This window comes from Artibeus jamaicensis, unplaced genomic scaffold, assembly GCF_021234435.1.
Source record: "Artibeus jamaicensis isolate MK-2021 breed Jamaican fruit bat unplaced genomic scaffold, CSHL_Jam_final contig_432, whole genome shotgun sequence".
Taxonomy (NCBI): domain Eukaryota; kingdom Metazoa; phylum Chordata; class Mammalia; order Chiroptera; family Phyllostomidae; genus Artibeus; species Artibeus jamaicensis.
The window spans coordinates 7,887,482-7,908,598 of record NW_026521828.1 but is presented as its reverse complement, the minus strand read 5'-3'; the positions used below and the strand labels follow the sequence as shown (position 1 = coordinate 7,908,598).

At 42.7% G+C, this 21,117-nt stretch overlaps 1 protein-coding gene across 1 annotated transcript; it reads right to left on the bottom strand.

The window, feature by feature from the left end:
• Positions 1-10,413: 10,413 nt before the first annotated feature.
• Positions 10,414-13,114, bottom strand: GARIN3 (golgi associated RAB2B interactor family member 3). The gene is made up of 3 exons (XM_037152278.2): positions 12,506-13,114; positions 11,529-11,741; positions 10,414-11,372 (listed from the first exon to the last, which is right to left on the bottom strand). The coding sequence occupies exons 1-3, from the start codon at positions 13,112-13,114 to the stop codon at positions 10,437-10,439; spliced, it is 1,758 nt and encodes a 585-aa protein (XP_037008173.2). The 3' UTR covers positions 10,414-10,436.
• Positions 13,115-21,117: the final 8,003 nt, after the last annotated feature.

The following is a 21,117-nucleotide window of genomic DNA, read 5'->3' as shown; positions in this document are numbered from 1 at the left end:
TCTACCTGTAGATATTATTTCATTTCAAGATGCATCTCTAAAAGATAAGGACTTTTATTTTTCATATATCCACAGAACTCGTTTTAAAATAAATTTTAAATTATTTAATATCATCAAAATCAAGTCAGTATTTGGATACTAATCACCTCAGGATCCAGTAAATTCCTTCCCTTTGTGACTGGCTGATGTGTCCTTTTTTAAAAAGATTTTACTGATTTATTTTTAAAGAGAGAGGAAGGGGAGAGGGAGAGAAACATCAATGTGTGGTTGTCTCTCACATGCACCTCACTGGGGACCTGGCCCGCAACCCAGACATGTGCCCTGACTGCAAACCCTTTGGTTGCAGGCCTGCACTCAGTCCACTGAGCTATAGCAGCCTGAGCTGATATGTCCTTTAATTATGTTTTAATCTATAGGTTGCTTCCCCCATCTGAATTCCCCCCCCACATCAACTTATTTGTTGAAGAAATCCATTCACTTTTGAGCATATTCAATCAGGCTTTTCTCCCTGCACTGAGACCAAGATGACCCACACGTGTGACCTCAAATGGTCATTTTTAGTCCTCATTTTACTCCACTCTCAGCAGCATTTGGCACATGTGATTATTTCTTTTGCCTAAGTTCTCACTTCTTAGAATATCATCCAGGTGATAATGGCCAGGTGGTATCCAGGCCCTGGCAACACCCACTTTGTACTCAGACTGTTACAGAAAACAACTCAGCCGCTTTCGGGTGTACGGAGTGGAAGTTTATTTTACCAGGCAGAGCCAGAGGAGTCAGTTTCCAAATTCTGGGCACTCAGCAGCCGGGGAGCAGTTATTTTTATAGAGCAAGGGAGGGCCTGTCTTCGGACCCTTACCTCTGGCGTGAAAGCAGGAAGCACTTACAGAAGCAGAAAGTAGAGCTTTTTCTTTGGCATGTAGATGATAAGTAGTCCAGAGACTCCAAAAGAGGCTTTTGGCCTCTTTGAGCCAAAACAAGCCACCAGGCTGCAAAAACAACTGGGCTGCAAAAACAAATCACTCTCTAGTCACTGTGTTGTGTCTTAAAATAACTATCAATTTCCCACAACAAGACCTCCTACCCAACAGCAGTATTACACATCTTTCCTCAATTGCAAAGTCTCAGATCTAAAGATTCCTCTTTTATTCCTCTTTCTCCCATATGCCACCAAAGCTACCATATTGGCTTTTTGTATTAGTTCTATTTAGAGGTAAGTAAAAGTACCACATACAGTATAACTAATTCTTACCATCCCCACCGCGATGATCCTAGCCCATGCTATTACTATCTGCCCTGGACTTCTGAAATAGCATCCTCAATGTCTCTTTGCTTCCAGTTTTGTCCTTGGCTTACTTATCACACTGTCTTAAAATATAAGACAGATCTGACCACTCCTGTACTCAAATTTCTTCAAGGTATTCATTCTATCACGTTTACACAAAAGTCAAATGTTCTTATGATGGCCCAATATAAAGCTCTACAAAATTTAGTCCTGGGCTTTTTCTCCAACCATATTTCCTGCCATATTTTTCCCTTACTCACTCTTCTCCAGCTATTTTTCCCCCCTCAAAATTGCCAAGCATACTCCTACCTCAGACCTGCATTCTCCTACTGCATTTGCCTGCACTCTCCACAGATCTCACATGCCTCACTTCTCACCTCATTCAGGTATGCGGTCAAATGCAGCCTTTTCAAAGACATCTTCCCTGAATGCTCTCCATATAAGATAGCACATCCCCAATCATTTTCTTGGGGGATGCCCCAACCCCCTTATTATACATTATCCTTCTTTCACAGAACTTATTGTCCTTTGATGCCATGTCATGTAGCACATTTATTTATTTATTTATTTTTAGTCTTTCTTCCCCATGAAAATATTGTTCATGAGGGTAGGGCCTTTCTCTCATTCACTGCTACAAGCTTAGCATCTAGAACAGTGCCTGAAATTAGCAAGTACTGAATGCACATTTATGGAATAAGTTAAAGTGAATATAAATCATTATTTTCAAATTAATTCACAGTGTGACATTGATGGATACATCAGTCTAGCCAGAGCCCCATTGCGTGCAACTGTTTTCCTTTTAATTTTAATTATTATTAATACACTGAATAAGCATCCTGGTACATACAGAATGGGGCAAAAGTAGGTTTACAGTTGTTCATATGGAAAATAATACAATAATTAATAAACAATGCAAGAGTCAATTCTGTTTCACGTACTCAAAACTGCACACCTGCGTTTGCGCCACCTTGTATGTGTTTGTGCACATGTCTATCTTTTTTCCTTGAGGTAAATTTCTGGAAATGGAAGTACTGGACCCAGAGCAATAGTGTCTTACAGTTAGTGGGCAGATCAAGGCTTCAGTCTAGGACTCTTACCTTTCAGCCTAGTGTTCTTCACAGTGAACCACAAATGGATAATGGTATGAAATTCCTAGCATGAGAGGGACTGGTGAAAACATGGCATGTAATAACGTTTATTTGCATAACTATTACAAGAATCTGAATGGAAGGTTTATTCCTTAAAGGTGCCTTGCATAGCTTAACAAGGAATACACCCATTCAATGAATCTTAATCATGAGTCTGCTGTGCCAGGCACTGTTCTAGAAGGTAAAAAAGACAGACAAAGCCTTGCATTCTAATGCAGATACACAGACAACATGCAAACAAATAAGAATTTCAGATAGTCATAAGGGGCTCTGGGGCGGAAATAAAAAATAATTCGACAGTTACAGGGGGTGAGGATAGCTGCTTTATAAAGCATGAACAGGATAGTCTGTTCACAGAAGGTGAGTTTGGAGCTAAGACATGAGTACAAAAAGGAGTCAACTGTGCAAAGACCTGGGAGACAGCAAAGAGCCCCAGGCAAAGAGCCCCAGGCTCCCTGATCTTCCAGAGTTAGAGGCAGGAAGGGTGCCTGTGTGCAAAGGGAAAGTGGGAGGAGGTGAGAGAAAGGAAACAGGCAGGGAGGGGCACGTGGTGACTGGCATCTCGCCTGTTTTAGGAGCTTGACACAGTATAAGAGGCATCATTATTTATCATTTGAGCCTAGGTGGCAAGCAGAAATAGTCACACTTTTCCTCCACCCTCTTGATTTATTTTAAGTTTAGGTTTATTGTGGTATAATTTATACATGGTAAAATTAACTTCAGGTGTACAGTTCTATGGATTTTGATGAACATGTACTGCCATAGAACCAACACCACCAGACTTAAGATACAGAATATCTCCATCACCCCCAAGCAATTCCTTTTCTGTTTCCTCTACATTCCTTTTCCTCCTTTAGACCCCGGTCCCTAGTAACCACTGACCTGATTGCTGTTTATATGGCTTTGCCTTTTCCAGAATGTCATGTAAATAAAATCAGACAGTATGCAGACGTTCTTGTCTGGCTTCTTTCCTTCACTTAGCATAAAACTTTTGAGGTCCATCCGTGTTGTTGCATGTATCAATGATTTGTTCCTATTTATACGTGAGGAATACTCTATTGTATGCAATTCCATTCATTCACTCACCAGCTGGCGGACATTTGGGCTATTGTCAGTCCTATAAACATCCTCAGAGGAATGGGATTGCTGGGCTTTGTAATAGTTACATGTTTAACCATACAGGAAAGCATCAAGAGTCTTTCTAAAGAGGCTGTATCATGTTTTATTGCTACCAGTACACTGTGAGAGTTGGCAGTTGCTCTGAATCCTCGTCTGCACTTAGTATTTTCCTTTTTATTTTTACTTGTTGCAATTCTAATAGTTGTATAGTTGTTTTCATTTACATTTCCCCAGTATTGAGTATCTTTTGTATACTTAGTTGCCATGTGTACCTTTTCTCTGGTGAACTTTCTGTTCAAATTTTTTGCCCATTTGTATTTGGCTTGTTTGTTTTCTTACTATTGAGTTGTAAAAGGGCATGCCTGTGAACACACACGCGCACACACACACACACACAATAGATATGTCCTAAATCAGACACATATTTTGTAAGTATTTTCTCCCAATCTGTGGCTAATCTTTTCACTTTTAAAAAGATTTTATTTATTTATCTTTAGAGGGGAGGGGAAGGAGAGAGGGAGATAAATATCAATGTATGGTTGCCTCTCGTGTGTCCCCTGCTGGGAACTGGCCTGCAACCCAGGCATGTGCCCTGACTGGGAATCAAACCACGATCCTTTGGTTCACAGACCTGCGCTCAATCCACTGAGCTACACCATCCAGGGCTCTTTCCATTTTCTTAACAGCAATGTTCAAACAGCAGAAGTTTTTAATTTGGATAAAGTCCTATTTACTTTTATGGCATTTACATTTTTGTGCCCTAGCCAAAAAAATATTTGCCTAACACAGGGTCACAAAGATTTCCCCTTGTGTTTCTCCTAGAAGTTTTATAATTTTGCATTTTACATTGGGATTAATTTTTATACATCTTGTATAAGATGAGTTGAGATTGCTCTTCTTCTTTTTATTTTTTTCATGTGGGAGTCCAATTATTCCAGCACCATTTACATAGATTTTGATTTTGTTGGTCTTATCACCTCTGTCATTCATAAATAGGTTCATAAATGACATCTCTGAGCTCTTATTAGTCAATGGCATCATATTGCTACTTGTTTGTCAGCCCAGGCAGAAAAACTGAAAATGAGCAAATTAATTTTTTCATCACCAATTCCTGCTTCTTTCTATCATAATAATTTCTATCGGCTCATGTATATGGTCTAAACAATGCACTTTAGGTGGGAGTCATCACTAACGCATTGTTCCCTGCCGTACAGTTTCAGCTCCCAATCTCCTGGTTACTAACAACCTCATCACTAACAGTGTTAGCAACCCAGATCCCTCTGCAGCAGAGAGGATTGAAGGATGCGTTCCTTGTGCCTGCTATACCTTTTCTTAACAGCAGGGGACAGCAGTAGCCCTGGTATTTGGGAATTATCCTCCATTTACACTTTCTTTATATTTGTGTCCCCAGGTAGGAGGTCCCACTGAGGGCCACTTATCTCTTCCTGCAGGCTGAAGAACTTAAAATGGACTTAAACACTACAAAAAGGCAGATAATCCCTTTTGAATTACTCGTTATAGCTGTTACTGTGGTTAAAGTTTACATTTATATCATTATGTGAAATTTCACCAAAGAAAAATGAACTATACCACTATCATAACCGTTTTTGAATCTTTCCATTTTATCGGTTGCTTGAATGGGGCATTGGAAGCACTGTTTCTTCTGTGATGTTTGGCTGGGGTGGAGCAGTTACTATCTAAAGGATTTCTGTTGTTTGGGGCTGCTCATTTCCTGGTCCTTTAACTAGATAGATAGGGTTTTGTTTGTGTCTTTTTTCAGAATTGCCAAGTCTGGAATGCAGGTGACAGAAAAAAAAACTCAGGGAACTCACCTCCATGTTGTTCCTCATTTTCTGTGGCCCCTGGCTGGTCTCTCTGCAGCTCTCCACGTTTCATGTAATGTCTTGTAATGTTTATTTTATATACGATGTCCTGGGTCTTTAGTTATGAATGAGAGGAATAGGGAAAAATATGCCTACTCTATCCTTCTGGAAGCATAAATCTAACCAGTCCATTTCTGAAAAATAGTGAATTATCAAAGGGGGTATTTGTTTCCTTTATTTTCATATCTACATGTTCTGAACTTTCTATGGTAGACACAATTTTACGATAAGAAAATGTACATTATTTTTAAATTATTTAAATTCAAAACCATATATAGTACATTATACCCTTCCTGGTTATCGCCAACTCTGTCTCTCTTTCTCTCTCTCTCTCTTTCAAATACAAGCAAAGGTTTATTTAGAAAGACACAGAGGTAAAAGAAGTGAGCCAAGGACGAGGGAGCCAGCTGGGCCTCATGGGCTCAGAAAACAAGTGAGCCCAAGAGGCCAAAGAAGGGCCCTTGGAGCTTAGGAGAAAGAGAGCAAGGATATATACACCAGGGGGAATTAGAGGGGGAAAGGTACATGAAAGAGAGGAAGAGAGAGGGGAGGGAGGGAGAGAGAGAGAGAGAGAGAGAGAGAATGCGACTATCACCGAGTCTTTTCACATTAGTGGTGTCAGAGAAGGTAGCCACAGCACATTGCACTAACACAGTGTTGCAGATTATGTTCTCCCCAAATAGATTTTTTTGCTTGTTTACTTTGTTTAATCCTCACCTGAGGATATGTTTATGCATTTTAGAGAGGGGGGGGAGACATTGTTGTGAGAGAGAAATATCGACTGGTTGTCTCCCATATGCACCCCAACCAGAGGTCAAACCTACAGCCTAGGTATATGCCCTGACCAGGGATCGAACCCTCAACCTTTTGGCAAACAGCACAGTACTCCAACCTACTGAGCCACCCAGCCAGAGCTACTTTTTTATTTTTTAAATATCATTTTGTATTTGTTGCAGGTGCACAGCATAGTGGTTAGGTAATACTTTACAAAGTGTTCCCCCAATAATTCAAGCACTGACCTGATACCATCTGTAGTTTTTACTGTACTATTGACTATACTCCCTATACTGTACTTTACATCCCTGTGACTGTTTTGTAGTTATCAATTTGTGCTTCTTAATCCCTTCACCTTTTCCACCCAGTTCCCCTGAACCCTGTGGCAACCATCAGTATGTTTTCTGTATCTATGGGTCTGTCTCAGTTTTAATTGCTCATTCATTTTGTTCTTTGGATTCCACATATGAGTGAAACCATATGGCATTTGTCTTTCTCTGACTGACTTATTTCATTTAACATATCTTCTAGGTCCAAACCATGCCATTGCAAATGGTTCGATTCTTTTTTTTATGGCTAATATTCCATGGTCTATGTGTAGCACAGCTTTTTTTATCCACTCATCTATTGATGGGTACTTGTGTTTCTTCCATATTTTGACTATTATAAATTACACTGCAAAAGAAAAAAGGATTTTGAGATAGAGTTTTGTGAGAAGGATGTTTATTAAGGTGTGCCCTCAGGACCAGCACCTGTGGAAGGGAGGGGATGGAGAGAAAGCAGGAGCACAAAGAGGGAGAAGTCTAGCTGTGAGGCAGGCCCCACGGGGCATTCTCAAACTTGAATGGCCTTGAAAGTTGGTCTGTGTTGGACTGAGATGGCCAGACCATCACATTCCACATCAATCGGTTCTTGTTGTGCCCTCTGGGAAGAGCCATACCTTGGGTAGGAGAGTTCTCTGAAGCCAAGACAATGTCCAGATTCACCCCCAATAGCCTAGGCCACAAGTCCAAGGCCACCCCACAGTGATATTTCAAGTGGAAAGTTGTCTTTCAAAACATCCCTTCCAATCTCATTTTATGGATCCTGTGGCAAAAGATAGGAAGGAACATAAGGTCACATATTAATAATGCCCCCCCCCAAATATTTCTCTTCTCAGCAAAGAGTGCCCTTTACAAAGTCCAGACTTGATCAAGTCACTCCTCTATTTAAAACACTTCAGTGGCTTTTCATTACTCTAAGGTCGGATGCCAACATCCTTTACACGGACCTCAGTGCTGGCCTGACTGGTCCCCCTGCAGTGCTGTTCCTTGGCATCTCTCATCCTCTGGCTGGGCCAGCCCCGACCCTGCCTTCAGTGGTTTCAGACACCTTGCTCCTTCCCCCCACAGTACATCTTCCTTGTCTGAAAGACTCCACCTGATCACAACAACTCCATGAATTACCATATTTTGCTATTGACAAAAGATTCCCTTCTCATCTTTCGTACGTAGGTGTGGGACACGGCTTAGTAAGCAGCCATCCATCTTCTCGTTACACGTGCTGCAGCAGGGTTGCTACCATAATGATGCATATTGCTGTCAAAAATACTGGCATTTATCTGATGGGGTGTGTTGACTTGATGCCCAAATTGATATCTCCCCCCAAGAGGAAGAGGCCTGTTGCTCTGAAATAGGTAGGTATTTATGCTTGTGTCTCTTGATGAACTGTCAAGATAGAAAAGGAAATACAGAGAAAGTGCCCGGCAGAGCTTGTTCAGGTGGGCAAATCCCCACCTCCACTTTACTTCAGTGGCATTTGTGTAGAACTGTGGGTCTGCTCAGCTAACGCCCTGCATGGTAGACAAATTAGGTTTGTGTTAAGGAAGCACTTCGGGATGCAGGAGTGGAAATGCATAAAATAAGGCTAAAAGAAGGACAAAAGATAAAGCTGTGATCTACAGAAACATGAGACTGAAACATTTGTACCTAGTGTATCAGACTCTGGCATAGTGTACGTTTGATGGCTTTGGGAAGAGCTCCCCTTCTCCCTCTACTCGACCCATAACCCCTTTTATTCCCAGCAGGTTTACCCAGTAGGTCTTTGAGAACATGCCTCTTTCTCTGCTCCTACCTTCTACCTTCACTCCTTCAAAAGTCACCCCTGATTGCCAGCATCTATTGGTCTTTGTATATCGGAAGTCGCGAGGTGGGATTTTCCAGCCACTCATCAGAGCAACAGAGAAGGGCTTCCCCCGATATTCCTAAGCTTCCACACCACCCGGAATATCTTGTTTCTCACCTCCTCAACTTCTGCCACACACGTTCAGTCTCCGGAGAAAGTCCCTAAGTTTTACCGCTCTATTAGACACTGCCGTCACCGGGAGAATGAATGAAGAATTGCACGGCCAGGTAGGTCACTCCGAGGCTCACCACAAATACACATAATTCTCAGAATCATTTTTCACAAATCCAACTTTTATCATCTATTGTTAAAACAACTTAATGATTTTCATAGACTCATGAAAAGATATTGATAACTTTTTAAAATGGAAAAGACAATGTAATTTCTTTAAAAAATAGGCATTTTAAAAATTTGTTTTCTCATTTCTAATGTAGAATGATTTTTTTTGGAGCTACCTTTTATATGCATACGTAGTTTACAGAGTTCCTTAGCACCCTGCATTTTGGATTTTTCTACAAGATATCTGACCCTTTTCTATGTTCCTTTTCCATGAATTCAAAGGACTTATGTTACTTAGAATTTTTATTTTTTATTTATTGAAAGGTATCTTTTCGACTTAGGTACTGTTCTCCGCCTCTCTTGCACAAAGGAAAACATAAGTGAACTAAATTGGTTGGTATTTCTAAGACACTAACTGCCAGCTGATAGCAATTTAAAACCATGCTGATTTCAGAGATGTCAAAATAAAAAAAGACACAACAATAAATTACCATGGACATGTTCCTTTGGTTAAAACAATCCCCACTCTATTGAAGCTTTTTGTGTGTACCTCTCAGGTCATCCCTCGTCCCTTTTCACCCTGTAGATATCCACCTTTCTGAATTTTGTGTTGATCCTTTCCCCACTTTTCTCTACACATTTAGAAAATAGCCCTAAACATATTGTTTGACCTTGTATCTGAACTATTCTACAAATAGAACTATATCATATGTATTTTTCTGACTTGCTTCTATTTTTCACTAGAATTCTTTTAGATTCATCCATGCTCACTTGTGTAGCTATTAGTTATACTTTTGCTGATGTATTCTATGCACTGTAGGCAAATACCACAATTTATCACTTTTTCTGTTTGATGAACATTTGGGCGTTTGCTATAACAGATTGTTTTATAATAAGAAAAATCTTCTGGTTGTTGCCTAGGAGGCATATGTGAGAGTTTCTCCATAGTATATACCCAAAAGGAAGAAGAATTGTTAAGATTGCATCTGTGGTGGGCAAACCTTTTCTGGCAAGTGGTAGATAGTCAATATATTACACTTCGCAGACAATACAGTCTATGTTGCAACAACTCAAATCTGTTGTTTCAGTGTGAAAGAAGCCATAGAGCATATATAAGTAATGTCTGTGGCTATGTTTCAATAAAACTTTATTTTCAAAATCAGGCAATTAGCAAGATTTGGCCCTCAGGCTATCAATTCCTGACCTAGATGATAAACTTCACTATTCTGATTGCCTACAAATGCTGCTGCACCTCTAATTATTCCCCGAGGTGAAATGAGGCCTGTCTTCAGTTAGTCTATGAACCGGACTGAATGTCCATGTTCAGGGAACTCTGGGGAGAAGAGGAAGAAGGGCAGGGGACTTGGGGGTGGGGGTGCTTCCCAGTCCATAGTCTGTGACCTGGGGCCATAGTCCTGGGAAAACCAAAGGCAGAAGAGGGTTGAGGCAAGGCAGGATGCTCACATTGGGCATGGGTGGGAGGTGGGGTTCTGTATGATTGGAGGTTGGGGTCTCAGGGTTGAGGCAAGGCAGGATGCTCACATTGGGCATGGGTGGGAGGTGGGGTTCTGTATGATTGGAGGTTGGGGTCTCAGGTTTGAGCACAGTTCACATCACAGAAGCCACTGTGAAGTCACCACCAGGATAGGGGACACAGGAAGTCAAATAAAAGAAGCATTTCTTTGGGAGTCGTATGGTGTCCTTTATTAAAGAAAGTGGGCATTGTCTCTAGGAATACTTCTGTGAGGCTGGGTCTCCATTGCAGTGTCCTGCCCAGGCTCCTACTTAAACGGGTTTGTTTTCTATGAAGATTGTCTCCATCATCTCTGACGTCACGGTCTCACAGATCTCCAGATCCTGGCCACCCGGGACTTTCTCTACCTTGGCCTCTATGTTGCGCTTCCCTACCTTCTTAGCCACAAAGTCCATCTCTTTGCTGTGTGATGAGACCTCTGTTTTTGAACCACGAGTGACTCTGAAGCTCCTGAAGAAAGAGCCAATCCTACTGGATTGCTTACTTAAATTACCTGAACTGCCAGATCTGCTCTTCCCCGGTTTGTGGGATGTCCTCGACTCCTTTGCAGTGAAGCTGTGGCTGGTACTCTTGTGAGAGCTGTGTCTGCCCTTTACGCTGCTCTGCCCTTTTTCCTTTTTGTCATCTCTTGGGCTTTTATGGCCAGATGATGTCCTGTGGGAGGATGATTTCCGGGATGACTTGCCCCCTCCTGTCCTGTGGCGATGGGAGCTCTTCCTCCTGGAACCCCTGTCCTTTTCTCTCTTTTCTTTTTTTTCCTTCTGAGCCTCAGCTCCAGGCTGGGAGACCTTCTGGCTTCCGTCCCGTTCACTCATGTAGCCTTCACTCTTTAGGGTTGAGACGAGGGGTCCTGTTACTGGGCCTTTAGCTCTTTCTGTGGCAGGACTTTTGGCTGTCACCGTGCCTGCGAACACAATGCTGCTCGCTGGGGAGACACTGGCAGCCCCAGCCGTCGCGATGGAACTACCCAAGGAGGATGAGCTGGCAACACCCACCAAGACCATGTTTGTACCCTCTGAGGATAGGTTGGCAGCACCTGCTATGGCCTTGCCAGATCCACTTTCTTCTGCACCCTTGGTGGTGGCTCCAACCAGGGCCGAGCCTACCTGGCCTGTGCCCACATTCTTGGTTGCTGCTATGCTCAGAGCACCTGCTTTAGGACTTGTTCCTGCTCCTGCTACTGCCAGGTTTGCTGTAGGGCTTGTTCCCACTCCTGCTACTGCCATGTTTGCTGTAGGTTTTGTTCCTGCTCCTGCTACCGCCATGTTTCCTGTAGGTTTTGTTCCTGCTCCTGCTACCGCCATGTTTCCTGTAGGTTTTGTTCCTGCTCCTGCCAGCGCCATGTTTCCCATAGGGCTTGTAGCTGTTCCTGCTACTGCCAGGCTTGTGGCTGGCCTCCTTGCTGCTCCTTCAGCAATCCCTGGAGTTTTGCTGATGCAAGTTGAACCAGGCATTCTCTCTCCCCCAGCATAACCAGAAGAAGTGGCTCTGGAGACATCACGAAGCTTGTGAAGGCTCGCATTATTCTTATCCCCTTCTCCTTGGAGTTCTGACATCTGTGCCAAGGGGAGGAGGAACAGGTGAGGCAGAGATGACAAACCTATACCACGACGGTCTGCTCTCTCTCATCCTGGAGCTGAGCCAGGCCAGTGCTCCTAACTAGAAGAACCTCTGAAATCTTTACCTCTAAGCTAAATGGTGCCATGGATGCAACGTCCCATCTGTAGCACCGCAGTCAAACAGTCACTCAGTTGTCTTGAACAATGCCCGTGCCGGGGAAAGCACTGATAAAATTCCCAATCTTTATACACTTTTATTTTGCACACTTGTGTTTATTTCTCTGCAAAAGAGATTCTTACAAGTGGGACTGTGGGATCAGGGGCTTCACATGTTTTATATTTCAGTGCCTGCTAAAATAAATTGTGCATGTGTGCAGATGCACAGGGGGGTTATGCTGATTTTAATCAGCAATAGTAGTGACAGGCAGACAGAAGGAGGAAGAGACCCCTTGGGTTGGGGTGAGTGTTCAGGGAGGGATTAGGCAATCAGGATGCTGTAGAAAGGATTACAACCCTGGATCTGAGACCAGAGCAGGTGATACCTAAGGTCTCTTTGAAATTTGGCCTGGAGAGACAATTGGGAGAAATACTTGGAATCTCCCCAGTGTGGTAAGTGCCATGATGGTGGCCCTGAGCCTTTTAAAAGTGGAATGCATTTCCCAGGTGAGCTTCAGCAAGCACCAAAGCCTTTGTAGGACCAGCTTAGATCTACTCTCCCAAAGCCCCCTGCCCCATTATCTTGAGTCACTGTAGATGCTTACCACCAAGCTTTTGTCATCCTCTGTGGTCATCGTGTCCCCAGTTCGTTGTGTTGGGGTACTGCTGCAACTCTCCACTGGTGGTCTCAGGAGATAGACCAGTTTTTCCCAATAGCAAAATAGGTCTTCTCGTGCATCTGAAGAGGGACAGAGCTGCAGATAAAACGTACGGCCGGTAGCCAGCTTCAGGCGCAGCTGCTGTTTCTCACGATTGTGGATGGAGATCTTGACGAACTTCAAGGGCAGCAGCCTGGTGAGCTCCAGGACCTTCGCAGGCTTGCGACCTCTCCCCTTGGTGGGCCGGGTGTGTCTGGCATGCTCATCACAGACTTTAGTTGGTCGGGCCAGCAGCATGACGTCAGGTAGTGGGAGGATGGGGCTGGTGGATGCGATGCCCACCGTCACCATTCGGACACGGTTGTGTACATCAATCATCTCTCCCTTCTTGCTAATCTGGATAAAGTCACTCTCAAACATTGGTGCATACTTGAAAATGTCATACTCTCCTCCCTTGTACAGTTGTCGCTGCAGGTCCCCCATGGAGGTATTGAACACACCCATTGAACGGTAGCTGCGGGCCGTGTAATAAGGTAACAAACATTCACTGCTCATGTTCTCTAGATTTAAGTCAGCGCCACCAGCCACTACTCAAGTCTCCAAGAGAGAGGGAGTGAAGGCAACTGCCCATCTCCCTGCAGGGGTCTGCCTAGGCCTCCTTACACCACTGCATTTACCCTTCACACCCCTTTGTGACCTGTCACCATTACACACCCCTTTGTCCAGCCTCCAAGCAGCCACCCCCTTGGGGCAGAGTCACCCGCCTCCCCCCAAACAAACTACCACTTCCAAGGTGACAGGCTGACCTTGCCAGGGTGGAGGTGTAGGTAGCCTGCGTATCCTTTCTAATCGAAATGTTGGGATGCATAATTGATGAAATCATCCTGCTTTTATAGTATCTTTGGGTTGTTTCCAGGTTTTCTTGTTTTTGTTGTTATTGATATCCCTGCAATGATCATCTTCCTGCAAATATAGTTTTGCTTTTGCTGAAACACTGCCTGGAAGTGAGCCGTGTTGCAGGCGGTTATTGTTCTCCATGCGCCAGGTGAGCACACGAGGTCAGCAGGCACTCAGAGGGTGAATGAAGTTGAGGTTGAATGAATGGACTGAAGGGTCTTCTGAAACTTATCAAGACTAGAGTCCCACTGGTATAGAAGTTTCCAGGCTGTGAAGAATTTCTCACCATTTCCTCATTAGAAGGAGGCTAATTTTGAAAACCATTTTATGGTTAGGGACGGAGGTTCAGAATTGTCTTGCTCAAGGTCAGAATGCAGAGCCAGATTCTATCCCAGGACTCGGGACTCAGGTCAGAGATTTTTCTCTGCCTCAAGCTGCATGGCTCATCGTTAGATTCTCGTTTTGCTCCAAATATAGAATTGTTTGTGGTTAGTCATACACATGGGGACTTACTGGGAACCACAGGAATTCAAAGAGGTCTTGAATCACCATAGGATTTCCCACACTGGTATGCTTGCTGCTTCACTCTTGATGTCTGTTTGATAAACCATTGATGTCTGGTTTCTTTGAAAAGCTCTTCAGAGAAATTATGGCAAAGACGTCTTTCTGGAGTTTTTCTTTTTCACTTGCTCGAGGTGAAAAATCCAAATTCCCCCTCCCTCAGTTAGAAAACTACTTCTGAGGTAAAATACATCCCCCAAAGTCTGATTACTCTGTGAAGGTCTTGAAATAAACTCCAGCCCCCAAATGTTCTTTATATCCTTAGAGCCTCCTACAGTACCTGGCACAGGACATCTTTTCAATAAATGTGAACTTGCTTGTGCCGGTTGCAATTCCTTCCTTCATTTGTTTACTCAACAAAATGTATTGAGCGAGTTCTGTTTTCAGGACCAGTCAGAAAGTGGACGTGCAAAGACAGTCTTTACCTCTGATGCACTGAAATGCCTTTTCTAAAGATATTAAATGACTGCTCCAAACAAAAAGTGTCTTATATTTTATCGTAAGGAGATAATCACACAAAGTTAACACTGTTAGGTTTAAAAATAAGAAGTGAGGTTCTTCTATATTATACTTGGTCATGTATTCTCATGAGTCTATTTCTGATGGATGATTGATAATGAGAGAAGTCAATCATATTACTGAGAACTTAAGTATAAATCAGGCATGGTTCTACCCACTTTACATTATTTAAAAAATTTAATGTTCACAACAGCCCCGTAAAATGTAGGTTACAACTATCATCACTGATTCATAGAGGAGAAAATAAAGGCTCAGAGAAGTTAAGCAACTTCATGAAGGTCACAAGAGACCAAAAGCATACGTAAGTCCCCAAATGGTAAAACTACACTGGTCCAGGTCACATAAATAGCAGACAAATGTACAAGTACCATGCACATACATTCATCCGTTCAATTAATATTAAGTGCCTACTTTGGGCCAGGCCCTGTTCTGGGTGCTAAGACTATAACAATGGACAAAAACAGACAAATATCCTTGCTGTCATGAAGTTTGTGTCTAGACAACAAAAGAGTAAACTGTATGGTATGTGCAAAGCTGGTAAGCACTGGGGAGGAAGATAAAGTGGGCAAGTGGGGTCGGGTACGTGCAGGGGATGGGGAACTAGAGGTTGATCAAGGAATGCTCAATGAGGAGCCACCTCTGAGCAAAGACCCTAAAGGGAGACCCCTAAAGGGAGGAAGCCATGCCGATTTTCGGGGATAAGCATCTCAGTCAGAGGGAATAGCAAGAGCCAAGAATCTGAGATGGGAGCATGCTTGTTGTGTTAGAGGATACCAAGGGAGCTACAGTGACCAGAGTGAACTTAGGGAAAGTGAGAAGTTTGGAGATGAGGCCAAGAGACAACTGTGGGGCTGATCAGGAGCAGACCACATGGGACAGACCTTGTGAGACATTATGAAGCCTTTGGCTATACTCTAAGTGGGAGATAGTCTGACCTGTATATACAGAGGACTGTTTGGCCATCATGATGAACTGAGGTTGTAGAGGAAGAAGAGGAACAGCAGACTGATGGGAGGACACAGGTCTCAGCAGTGAAAGAAGTGAGGAGTGATCAGCCACTGAACTTGTTCTGACTGGGATGACCACCAAGAATACTGATGTTGAACAATTTTCAATAAATATTAGTAAGTAAAGAAAGCAACTTGAAAATAGCATATATGGTATGCCATACATTTTGAATAAAGAATTCTTAATTGTGTGTGTGTGTGTGTGTGTGGGTGTGTGTAAAAGGATGCAGAGAAACCAGCAATAGGAGTGACCTTGGGGCAGCTTTTGGTGGAGGGAAATGGTGGAAAGGAGACTTAGATTTCCAGGGCATTCTCTTCTATACGTTTCAGGTTTTGTTCCATTAAATATACTACTTACACAAAAATAAATAATGCTTTTAGTTTATATGTTTATAAAAAAAAGGCATGCCAGTAAAATTATATTCCTAGAATATACATTGACTTAAGCCTGGAGATAGAAAATATATGTATTTTATTTTTTAAGATTTTATTTATTTATCTTTAGAGGGGAAGGGAAGGAGAGAAGGAGAGAAATATCAATGTATGGCTGCCTCTCATGGGTCCACTGCAGGGAACTGGTCTGCAACCCAGGCATGTGCCCTGACTGGGAATCGAACCTCAATCCTTTGGTTCACAGGCCCGCGCTCAATCCACTAAGCTACACAAGCCAGGGTGAGATAGAAAATAAATAGCTTCATTCACATTTAACTCTCCCTGACACTAAACTTTAGAATTTGAGAACCAAAACCACAAACTGTTATTCAAAATTGATTATCTGATTTTTTCTTTAAGACTTTTCAAAAATTTATTTCTTTCTCCCAAAGTTTAAAGCTCTGACACATCCCTTATAAAAAAAAAAAAAACAAAAAACTGACATCAGTCTATCAGGATATATTTATTGGTGGCCCGCTAGGTGCCTATTGCTGGACTGAGAGTATTCAGGTTATCAAAATATAAGTTTCAAATGTTTGTAGACATGACCCTCAAACAAATTATAGAATGAAAACATGTCAGAGCTTTAACTGATTCACCAATGAGCAACCGGCAGGTTGGCGAAGCTGCTTCACAGGGAATTAGAAATACACATGCGCACTGGAGGAAGGATGCGGGACTAGCATTGCCAGACTGGATTTAAACAACTGGTTAAATGTCTACAGGACAACGAAGGCATAACCTCCGGGGTTCTCTTTTCTACCACACAAAAACCTGTAAGGAATGACGCAATGTCACAGAGCCTGAGACTTTAACCAATATTAGCTTTCTTGGGGGGCTGAGAATGTTCTAAATGTACATGATGATAGGCACACAACTCTGAATATGCTAAAAACTGCCGCACTGTACACGTCTAGTCGGTAAATCTTGTGGTATGTGAAATGCGTCTCAATAAAGCTGTTAAAAATAATAGATAGCAATACTTCAGTCTTGATTGATTGATCCGACCTCTCTTACTTTCTTCTCTTAAATAATTGAATAATCCTCGGGCAGGCATGTTAAACAAGCTTTAATATGACATTGAAAGTAGAGGTTGCCTGCTTTGCGATTTTTTAATTTACCAGTTTTGGGTAATTTTTTCCCAACAAGAATAGAGTGAAGCATGTATAAGCCATGACCCTAAATCCAGAAAGCTTACAATCCCACAAAGAACACAATGCAGAAACAGAACAAAACAGGAGGGCAATGAAATACATGATAGAGGAATAGTGATTAAGTTGAAGGAATGGTGGGACTAATGACATTTATCTTTATGTTTAAAACCAACAATAGTTGTTTTGGAAGAAGAAAAACTGCCCAACAATTCTGAGGATAGTTTTCTGTCCATTTTAAATTGGCCTAAGACTGAATCGATGTGAAGAGTGAAAACACTATAGAATGTACTGAGTATACGCAGACATGCAAAATTATAGATGGTTGAAGTCTACATAGTTATCATGGGATGAGATTTCAAGTCACCGTTGTGCCCCCATCTATTATTTTGAAAAGCAAGGCAAGCAGACAGCTATAAATAGCCTTTTCAATGAACATGCCTCCTAGGGGGGGACTGTGAGCTAGGCAGGATGTGAGGGTGGGGAGATTTCCATACTGTATATAATATGTACATGCTGGGTAAATCCCCTGGCCTAAAATACAATCCACAGTCCTTTCATGTTGATGCTGCTAAGCTGAGGTGGCGTGGGATGAGCTGCGGTTAGCCTTGGGCACCTAGGACTTGAGGAAGCCAGCCAGATTTCTGCCTTAGCTCTGGCTGTCAGAAACAGACCACAGTCACCTAGACTCTTCCCCTGAGGGTCATTATGCAAACTAGCTTGCTTCTGCATTGGGTCTGAAAAGACAATGGGGGGGAAAAAGCCAGGAAAAAAATGGGCTGGTATACATAAAAGAAGCGAGGCAGGTGATCAAAATAATCGCATTTTTCAACTTGCTGATCCAACTAGAGACACCTCTCCTACCTCCCACTCTCTTTCTGGTCCCTGCTGGCTTCTGACCTGCTCAGCCATGTTTAGCCCGACTCACAGCTGAAATTCTGCCCTTGCTTATCACTCGTATGACTGTTTCCCTCTCTCAGTTTCCAATTTTGCTGTGTTTATGTGCCATGAGAAGTCCCACCTCAGCTTATATATTTATTCTATTGCTGCTGTACTGAAGAACCTTGCAATTAAGTAGGCACCCAAATATTCAAACAGTTAACATTAAAGTTAAAAATAAAGATGAAAACCTCTATATGTAGAGGGAAGTAAATAATTCAGAAGCTGGGATTAGATGATAACTGCAGTTAAATTTAACTCTGGAAAAGTATTGGAAGAGTGTAAAATAAATGTTACTGTAACAGGGTGCAGCCAAGAGGGGGGCCCCAAAAAGGGATTTGAAATGGGGTCCAGAACTCAAGGTGTCTAGGATATATTAAGATGTCCTCCCCCTTCCCCCCCAACAGGTGTGAGTTGGGGAAGGGAGAAATGGAACAGCCATTGAGAGCTGTTTTGCATAGCAACAGTTTCTCAGCTAACATCTGACATGGTCATTTAACATGTCTATAACCTTTAACTGGCTGCATAGATATGTTAAATAGCTGTGGCCTTGCTCTGAGCCAGGGGGATGGAAGTGACTTCCACCCGAGAGGTAACTGGGGGGCAGGTCCCCTGAGTTACAGTGCCTGCGTGAGAGCTTGGAAATGATTGGCTCCATGACATGGGGCCACACCTGCCTAGGCTCACAATGGTAGCCCAGTGAACTTGGAATAATACAGGAATGCTGGCGAGTGTAGCTGACTGTAGGAGGAGTCGGAAATGGGGCTGCAAAGGAGGACTGGCGCGGGGATTTAAAACCGAGGCATGGCAGCCATTGAAGGAGTACTACGTGGCTTTGCCAGAGTGGGGATCTGCGCAGCCATGTGAAGAGGAGTACCACGTGGCTTTTGGACAGAGTGGGGACCCCCGCAGCTGGGGATAGAGAGAATCACCATGCGGCTTTAGCAGAGAACCGCCACTCAGCTTTGCCAGAGTGGGACCCTACCCTCTCCACAGCTCTGGTGGAGAGAAAAACCATGCAGTTTTGGCCAGAGTACAGACCTCTGAAGCTCTGATAGAAGTGGACCACACAGCTTTGGGGTGCTTCCTTTGGCCATGTGCCCTGGGAAGCAGGAGAGACTTTGCCTGGAAAAAGGGTGAAAGAACTCCTGCCAGTAGGCCACGAGAAGGTGCCACATGCCTTTGGAGTAATTAGAGATCTTGCCTGGACGGCTGCATAGCTGCCGATGCCAGTGGTCTGAAACACGGACGTGTGCTTCTTTTCTTGAGATATAGTACCCGAATTACAGCAGGGGGAGAAGGAAGAGCTATGGGTATCTGTGGTTATCCTAAAAAACTTTGATATTTTAATGAGGACATTGGGTGACTACTTTAAGTCTGTATAGCTTTAAATAAACCTTTCCTTTCCTTTTCACAAATCTCTGGCATTGAGAGGTCTTTCCAATTGGCGGCAGACAATTGAGCCCAGTAGGTGGTCAGGATGGTATTAGTATACCATCCTAGGGAGGGGCCCCTGTTGTTCCAGTTTTTGGCATCCCTGAGTGGGCCAAATATTGTCCCCCTGCTTGGGCCTCTGTTCTGCAACATTACTATTGATTATTTCTGAGGAGTGAGACTAGAAGTGACTATTATTTTTGTCTATTTGTTGCTCTGCTTTTTCCAGGAAGAATATCTTCACTTTTTTAAAAAAATATATTTTATTGATTATGCCATTACAGTTGTTCTATTTCCCCACTTCATTCCCCTTCACCCTGCACACCCCTTCCCCACCATTCCCCCCTTTAGTTTATGACCACGTGTCTCAAGTTCTTTAGATTCTATATTTCCCATACTATTCTTGCCCTCCCCCCTATCTATTTTCTACCTACCGTCTATGCTACTTACTTTCTGTACCTTCTCCCCCCTTCTCCTCCTCCCACTCCCCTGTCGCTAACCCTCCATGTGATCTTCATTTCTATGGTTCACTCCTGATCTAGCTGTCCTCTTAGTTTGCTTTTGTTTTAGGTATGGTTGTCAATAACTGTGAGTTTGCTGTTCTTCCACTGTTTATGCTTTTTATCTTCTTTTTCTTAGATAAGTCCCTTTGACATTTCATATAATAAGGGCTTGGTGATGATGAACTCCTTGAATTTGATCTTATCTGAGAAGCACTTTATCTGCCCTTCCATTCTGAATGAAACTGGAAATATTTGTATGTATTTCAAAAAAGTAGCTCTAAGCTTTCTGGTCACCTCAGTTATCACTGTCTTCTACTGATCAAATCGATTTCTGACTGAGGACATATTTTTATTTTAAACTGGAAAATAAAAAATTCTCTCACAATATAACCTTTTTAAATTATATAAATTAAACAGTGAAACATTTCTCTGCCTCTCCAGTTCCATTTGCTAGAAGTTTGATGTGTAAACTTCCTAACAATGCCTTGTGCATATACAGAAACATTAATATAAACACAGAATGCTTTTATGTAAAAACAAATCATACTACACTCATTGGCCTGCACCTTGTCTGCCTTAATTAACAATATACCTTTTACTGTTTGAGGGTGATGCATTATGATATTCTTTATTAATTTCTATAATCTCATAGTGTTCCATCGGATGGGTGCACCGTAGATCGTGGAACGGTTTCCTGACCGATGCACCGAATGTCATTTTCACGACTAAATGCTGCATTAAACATTTTGTGCATACACTTCTATGTGCTTATGCTCTTTTTTTCTCTAGCTTTGAAAGGAATAAGAATTTTTTTTAATTTCAGGAGAAAGGGGTTATGTAATTACCAAATAGTCTGCGTATCACTCTCAAACAGATACAAATAGATGAGAGCCAGCTCGGATGAGAACCATAAGGAAATAAAGGGCTTCAGAGCCTCATCCTCAGAGAACAGTTAAAGGATCTCTTTGGCCTGGACTCAGGAGGGCTCTTCACTTATCCAAATGGCTGTTCCCTGGACCAGAGAAGAGGACTGGAATTGTAGGGCCTCCAATGAGAAAGCAAAGAAGATGAGCTTTATGTCAGGGTGGGCCAGAGATCATTTGTTGATGAACCAG